Below are 8,272 nucleotides of genomic sequence, written 5' to 3'. Positions count from 1 at the left end.
TTCTCACTCATAGGTGGGAATTGAACAATGAGATCACTAGGACTTGGGAAGGGGAACATCACACACCACGGCCTATTATGGGGAGGGGGGAGGTGGGAGGGAGGGCATTGGGAGTTATACCTGATGTAAACGACGAGTTGATGGGTGCAGCACACCAACATGGCACAAGTATACATATGTAACAAACCTGCACGTTGTGCACATGTACCCTAGAACTTAAAGTATAACAATAAAAAGAAAAAAAAAAGAGAATTTTAAAAATATATTGAGACAAGCATAAATGGAAAAACAACATACCAAAACTTGTTATGCAGCAAAAGCAGTTCTAAGAGAGAATTTTATAGCAAAAAAAAAAAAGAATATAAAAGAAATGTGAGATGGAGGATACTTATAGTGTGAGTGTAGAAAGTGAACTGGAAAGCAGAAATTGGGAAAAATGCACCATGACCTATTTTCTCATGGCATTAAGCTATGGTAATAATTGGTTTCACTCATTCATTTCCTGTAGAGACATTTCTTCATTGTTTGATGTTCAGTGTCTTTAAAACTGTTGTTTCATGTATTATTTGTTTGCTTTTGTGTTTTTCAGGTGGGAGGGCAAATATGGTCTCTGTTATTCTGCCTTGGATGGAATAGTTGTTGTCTTAAAGTACTAAGTTTTAGGGTGGTTTGTGATATAGCTATGATTAAAACTAAAATTGACAGCTAGATATGGGATGTTTCCATGAAAGAAAACCCTACAATATGTGGTACCAGCACTGTGACTAGTCAGCAAGCACAGACTGGAAACACGTGCAAGGAAATTAGAAAACTGACAAATTGCATTAAGTGGTGAAACTATTTGTAAACCTATCAACTGCAGAAACTTGGCAGAGTGAAAAGTTCTAATGAATTTTAGTATGTGAGTAAGGACACTTTGAGGAAAAGCATTTCACTTTGTGAGTATGATAAGGAACTATAAGAAAATGATGAGCTAATGAGATAAAAGGCCAGTTTGCAAATGTAATTTAAAGAGAGCATAGAGGGGCCAGGATAAGTTTAGAAAGCAACATTTCTTATCTCCCACTTATCTGCTTAGCAATAGATTCCCAAAATCAAAATCAAGGTTATTTACATTTAGTGTGTTATCGATACAATTGGATTAAAAACTATCCTTTTGCTAGTTATTTTACAATTCCATTATACCTTCACTATCATCTTATACTTCTTTTTAATTATTCAGTGGTTGCTCTAGGGTTTGCAACAACTCACCATAGTCTACCTGAAAACATTATCTGATATAGTTTGGATATTTTTCCCTGCCCAAACCTCATGTTGAATTGTAATCCCCAATGCTGGAGGTGGGGCCTGGTGGGAGGTGTTTGGATCATGGGGGCAGATCCTTTCTGGCTTGGTGCTGTCTTCATGATGAGTTCTTGTGAGATCTGGTCATTTAAAGGTGTGTGGCACCTCCTCCCACCACTCTCTCTCTCTGTTTGCTCCTGCTTTCATCATGGGATGTGCCTACCCCTCTTTCACCTTCTGACATGATTGTAAGCTTCTTAAGGCCTCCCTAGAAGCAAAGCAGATGCCAGCACCATGTTTCCTATAAAGCCTGCAGAGTCATGAGCCAGTTACATCTCTTTTCTTTAAAAATTACTCAATCTCAGATATTTCTTTATAACAATGCAAGAACAGCTTAACACAGCACCACAGTCTTCAAATTCCCTTTTTAGCTGCTGTTACTTGTGTTTAAGGAGGGTTCTGGGAGACAAAAATTTTTGTGTTCTTGCTCCACTGTCCATGTTGTGCCATCTCTGTATGCCTTTGCCACCAGAGGTCTCTCTCCACACACTTTTTCCTATCCTAGTGGTAAACTGCTCTTGTTTATTACCTGGTGCCAGGATCATTGTTGGGATAGGGGTGTTGTTGTGCCAATCTATCCTAAATCTTGGAGGCTGTCTCTTCTACCTGTAGTTGAAGGTAAGACTTTCTCAGGGTTCCTATTTGTATGCCCAGAAAAGCCAAAATGCCTTGTGTCTGTGGTTGGTCTTGGGTAGGAGATTCCTCCCCATCATTAGCAGATCTCTCTTTTGTATTGATATGGGGTTTTGGGGCCCAAGACGATTTCTTTTCCCTCCCCTAGGAGATGAAGCATTTTTGTTTTTACCTCTACCTCAGTGACACTGGATCTTTGCTTGTGTCTGGGGCTAGTGTTTCCTATCCTTCCCTCATTCCTTCCTTACATGCAGTGGAATCTTGCCTGAGTCTTAGAGGCAAGAGAGTTCACTGCCCTTGCTCTAGCAGCTTAAGACTTTTAAAAGGGGGAAGTGGGGACTTTGTGTATGTCACCCAGTAGCAGCCTATCACTTGATGCTTGCCTGTACCATGAAAGTCTTCTTCAGATCTCTTGCCTTGCTCCCAACCCTTCTCCTTTTTTTGAGACAGGATCTCACTCTGTTGCCCTGGCTGCAGTACAGTGGCACGATCTCAGCTCACTGCAACCTCTGCCTCCTGGACTCGAGCAATCTTCCTGCCTCAGGCCTCTGAGTAGCTGGGATTACAGGTGCATGCCACCACATCCAACTAATTTTTGTATTTTTAGTAGAGACGGGGTCTCACCATGTTGACCAGGCTGGCCTCGAACTCCTGGGCTCAAGCAATCCACTTGCCTCGGCCTCCCAAAGTGCTGGGATTATAGGAGTGAGGCACTGTGCTTGGCCCTAACTCTCAATCTTTCTTGTGAGCATTTGGTAGAGGCCCAACTTCTTATGTCTGTGGCTCTTAGATATTCTAAATAGATATGCTAGCCCACACCTGGCCTTTAAGAATTTGCTAAAATTTTATTTGATTTCTTCTTACCCAGCCACTTTTCTCTTGTGCTCTACTATAGATGAAATACTTCATTTCACAGAAACAGAGTCCTATCCCAGTTTACATGGTTGGCTTGAGTCCTCAGCTATGTAATGGGCTCAAGAAAAATTATTGTTCTAGATTATCTGGCATTTTCTCTGCTAAATTGGGAGCAACACTCTTACATAATTTTTCTACATTTCTTTTCCAATTATAAGTACGAATATAGGAATTTTGACTAGAATTTTACTAAAGTTAACATTAGAGATTGTACAACATTATACAATTTGGTCTTACATCCAGAAATACGGGTATTTTCACTCATTTTACAAAAAGCATCTTCCAGATTCTTTATGATATGGAGTTATGATTTGTTAACTGAGTTTAACTTAAATTCCATATTGTTATAAACACAAATTGAAGTGGCTTCAATTTTATGGTATTAAAATATATTTAAAGTAAACATGGAAATTGAAAAGTATTAGGTTGGAACCAAATAATTATAAAGGTACCTAAGATTATAACAAAAATTAAACATTATATTTAACTCTGAGAGTCCTAGGAGAAAAGACAAAAAGGGAAACAGTACATTATATAGTTCTCATAGTTTAATAGAAAGAATGCATTTTTTTGGTAGGTAGTTCCTTTTAGAAATAACAAAATAGAAAATAAGTTCAACCACTGCTTTATAGAAAATAGGGAAATGTTCTTCAATTGAGCATTTCTTTTCCTCACATTAATAAAGTCTGCACACACCTCCTATGTTAATAGGAAATAGGAATTTCAGATAACAAATGTGGAAAGTTGAAATAATCCTGACAAATTTTTCAAATCAATTGTTGAAAATATTTATTTAGAAAAAAATCTTTAGTTGGAAAACAGCAGAAACCAAAGAAAAACACACTACATGTAAACAACAGAACACTATGCTAAGTTTAGTTCTACAATAAAAGCCACATAAATCTGTGTGTGGCCAAGGATGAGGATACAGAGAAAAGAAAAAGAAAATTGAGAGAGAGGTAGAAGATAACTCTTTGCTTACTGCAGGTCTTGTCACCTCTGGAAAATAATAAGTTAGGATGGCCCTAGTCTACTAGCATGCCAGAGGCAGAACCAATATAATCTCCTAAAATATGAGATTTGTGTCAATTCTTAGGGTAACTCACTAAGGTGGTTTGGTTCCACCAATGAATAAAGTTTCTAATTCTACACTAAGCTCATCCTTTGGAACATCAATCTCATCTCCAGATTCTTCCCCAAGCTTCTTCCACCAGGGTGCTTGTATGTGCTTCAGGGTTGTGAGATGGGCCTGCTTGGCCTTGGCTGCCACAGGCCTGGATCTACTTAGGAAGAGCTCAGGTTCTTTGCCTTCTGCCTCCTTTAGACTTGGTGCCTCTGTAGTGGACAGAAAATAAATAGATGAGAACCAGAGTCCTATGCCAGGCAGGTAGGAACTTGGAAGCTACAGAGCTGTAACTCTGCAGGCAGAAACAGCATTCCAACTCTGAATGTATTACTTTTGAGACAGGGTCTCGCTCTATTGCCTAAGCTGGAGTGCAGTAGCATGATCACGGTTCACTGCAGCCTCAACCTCCTGGGCTCAAGTGATTCTCCCACCTCAGCTTCCTAAGTACCTGGGACTATGCCACCATACCCAGCTAATATTTTTTTCTTTTTTGTAGAGATCTCACTATGCTGCCCAGGCTGGTCTCAAACTTCTGGACTCAAGCAATCCTTCTGCCTCAGCTTCCCTAAGTGTTGGGATTACAGCCATGAGTCAACATATTTGGCCCATTTCTGTTTTTTTTTGAGATGGAGTTTTGCTCTTGTTGCCCAAGCTGGAATGCAATGGTGCGATCTCAGCTCACTGCAACCTCCGCCTCCTGGGTTCAAGTAATTCTCCTACCTCAGCCTCCCGAGTAGCTGGGATTATAGGCATGCACCACCATGTCTGGTTAATTTTGTATTTTTAGTAGAGATGGGGGTTTCATCATGTCGGTCAGGCTGGTCTCGAACTCCTGACCTCAGATGATCTGCCTACCTTGGCCTCCCAAAATGTTGGGATTACAAGCATGAGCCACTGCGCCCGGCCATTTCTGTGTTTAATGGAATAAAAAAAGATGTAGATTTTTGTAAGATGGTTTACTTATTTATTTTTATTATTATTTTTGAGACAGAGTCTTACTCTGTCACCTACGCTGAAGTGCAGTGGCATGATCTCTGCTCACTACAACCTCCGCCTCCCGGGTTCAAGCAATTCTCCTGCCTCAGCCTCCCGAGTAGCTGGGATTACAGGCACCTGCCACCATGCCCAGCTAATTTTTGTATTTTTAGATGGGGTTTCACCATGTTGGTTATGTGGTCTCAAACTCCTGACCTCGTGATCCGCCCACTTCGGCCTCCCAAAGTGCTGGGATTAGAGGCATGAGCCACCTCGCCCAGCCAAGATGGTTTATTTAAAGAACAGAAACTTTAATAGAACCTCATCCTATAGATGAGAGGCTCAGTTTCAGCCATTTATCCAATTTCAAAATATAAAATTCCCAAGCAGTAGCCATTAGAGAAAACACTGGTCCTTTCTGTTCACATACACTAAAGAAATCCAAGAGGCTGACTGAAACACAGGGGCTTCATGGATGGGATCTCTCGTTAAATGGGTCAGTGGTTATGATCAATTAATTTTTGTTAAAGTACTTCATTAAAAATTATAGGCCAGGCGCAGTTGCTCACGCCTATAATCGCAGCACTTTGGGAGGTCGAGGTAGGCAGGTCACAAGGTCAAGAGACCGAGACCATCCTGGCCAACATGGTGAAATTCTGTGTCTACTAAAACTACAAAAATTAGCTGGGCATGGTGGTGCTCATCTGTAGTCCCAGCTGAGGCAGGAGAATAATTTAAACCTGGGAGGCAGAGGTTGCAGCGAGCCAAGATCATGCCACTGCACTCCAGCCTGGCAACGGAACACGACTCCATCTCAAGAAAATAAAAAAAAAATTATAAAATGCGCTACAAGAGAATGACACTGTAACTATTGTCATCATCTACTTATAAAATATGACCAAAAGCTTTTCAGATTACATAGTAAAAGATGGCTAGTAGGGCTCAGCATCTGAAATTAATAACTTCGGGGTGACACATATGAATGATGGCAAGGCTTCGGGAAACAGGTAAGAAGGAGGTTATAAAATTTGCATCATTTGAAAACATTACATGCTGGTCTGATCTATGTAGAAATTTCCTGAGGTTAGGGGATGAGTTAAAGATGCTTACTAATGGTTTCCTTCTGAAGGTTTTGGATGTCACAAACCTTGCATAGGTTGTTCCTTTTAGAGAACAAAAGGAAAATGAGCACATACTCATTAGCTGTTCAACGTTGGTGCTGATCTGTGCCATCAGAGCTTCTCTGTGCTGCTGGGCTCGCTCTTCCATGGCCCTGCCCATGAAGTAGTGTTGCAGTCGTTCTTGAGCTTGGGCATGGAGCTCCCTACTGACCACATCTGACATTGGAGAGCCCTGGAAACACAGGACAGAAAAACTTATCACAAAGAGGACATAGGTATCAAAGTACCCAACCACTTAGCAGAGGTTTTAGAATGCTTAGCTGTCTCTCATTTTATCAATTGAATCTTATGATTGATATCTATCTTGTACTCTTATGCAAGTATTAAATAGTCTCTTAAAAGTTTTAGATAAAAATAATGGTGGAGAAGTTTTTTGTCTTTCTTTTTTGTATGTGACCATACTTTACTTTCTCAGACACTGTGGAATTATGGGAGAGGAGATAAAAAACAACTACAAAAAACAACCTGATTAAAAAATGAACAAAATATAATCCTGTGGAAAAAAAAATGACTTGAATAGACATTTCTGCAAAAAAGATAAAGAAACGGCCAGTAAACACATGAAAAGATGCTCAAAATCACTAATTAGGAAAATGCAAGTTCAAACCATAAGGTGTAACTTCGTATCTATTAGCTACTATCAAAAACAATGACTACAACAAAAATAACTAATGCCGACAAGGATGTACAGAAACTGGAACCCTGTGTGTGACTGGTGGAAATGTAAAATGGTACAGCCACTATGGAAAACAGTATGGCAGTTCCTCAAAAAATTTTTAAAAAGAATTAGCATATAATCTAGCATTTACATTTCTGGATACTCACCCAAAAGAATTGAAAGCAAGTACACAAACAGATATTTGTACACACATGCTCACAGTAGCATTATTCACAATAGCCAAAGGGTGGAAGGAACCCAAGTGTTCCTTGGATAAACAAAATGTAGTATACATAATGGAATATTATTCAGCCTTTAAAAAGTAGAAAATTCTGACACATGCTAAAACATGAACCTTGAAGACATTATACCAAGTGAAACAATGAAGTATGATTCCACTAATGAGGTACTTAGAGTAGGCAAATTCATAGAGACAGAAAGTAGAATGGTGGTTACCAGGAGCTGGGTAGTGGGGGAATGGTGAGTTAGTGTTTAATGGATGCAGAGTTTCAGTTCTGCAAGATGAAAAAAGTTCTCAAGATGGATGGTGGTGATGGTTGCACAAACAATATGAACGTACTCAATGCTAGCAAACTACATTTAAACATAGTTAATATGGTACTTTTTACATTTTATCTATTTTACCACCCTGAAAATAAATAAATTTTAAAAATATAGGTACATGAGGCCACACAAAACTTACCGTATCAGAATTTCTTGGGGTGTGTGGGGCTTGGGTATATAATCTTTATAAAGGCGATTACATTTGTAAACGATTAAAACTGTTAAAAGCAGTATGTCCTCTCTACAGAGCTTAGGAAGTGATTATCTATTTATTGGAGAGAAGGCACGCTTCTGTCTGTCTTCATTCTATATCTGCTTTAAAAACTTTCAGTTGTGGTTCTGCCCCTCTCTCCAATTAGGTTCTGGTGCTCAGCTAAGGGAGGAGTTGCTAATATGATTGATCAGCACTTAAGAGATTCGTTGGCCATATACACCATGGAATACTATGCAGCCCTAAAAAAGGATGAGTTCATGTCCTTTGCAGGGACATGGTTTATGTCCTGGAAGCTGGAAATCATCATTCTCAGCAAACTAAAACAAGAACAGAAAACCAAATACTGCATGTTCTCACTCATAAGTGGAAGTTGAAAAACGAGAACATGTGGACGCAGGGAGGGGAACATCACACAGTGGGGCCTATTGGGGGGTGGGGAGCTAGGGGACGGATAGCATTAGGAGAAAAACCTAATGTAGATGACAGGTTGATGGGTCCCAAACCACCCATGGCACGTGTATACCCATGTAACAAACCTGCACGTTTCGCACATGTATCCCAGAACGTAGAGTATAATAATAACTAAAAAGAAGAGATTCATTGGCCATGTTTTATTGGTGGCCAGGCTGATTATTTTTAAAAGCTCAGGACCCCTAAAATTT

At 39.8% G+C, this 8,272-nt stretch overlaps 1 protein-coding gene across 2 annotated transcripts in view; it reads right to left on the bottom strand.

Annotated features, from left to right (window-relative positions):
* Positions 1-3,427: 3,427 nt before the first annotated feature.
* Positions 3,428-8,272, bottom strand: part of IQCB1 (IQ motif containing B1) — a 76,152-nt gene continuing 71,307 nt past the window's right edge. For both annotated transcript variants that reach the window (XM_011950833.1, XM_011950832.1), the window contains 2 exons: positions 6,190-6,346; positions 3,428-4,227 (listed from right to left, as the gene is read on the bottom strand). In XM_011950833.1, coding sequence (XP_011806223.1) covers positions 3,998-4,227; positions 6,190-6,346 — 387 coding nt within the window. In that variant the 3' untranslated portion in view covers positions 3,428-3,997. The remainder of the gene's footprint in view (positions 4,228-6,189; positions 6,347-8,272) is intronic.

The sequence above is a fragment of the Colobus angolensis genome, unplaced genomic scaffold (assembly GCF_000951035.1).
Source record: "Colobus angolensis palliatus isolate OR3802 unplaced genomic scaffold, Cang.pa_1.0 Scaffold31, whole genome shotgun sequence".
Classification (NCBI taxonomy): Eukaryota; Metazoa; Chordata; class Mammalia; order Primates; family Cercopithecidae; genus Colobus; species Colobus angolensis.
This window is presented reverse-complemented; position numbering and strand designations above follow the sequence as displayed.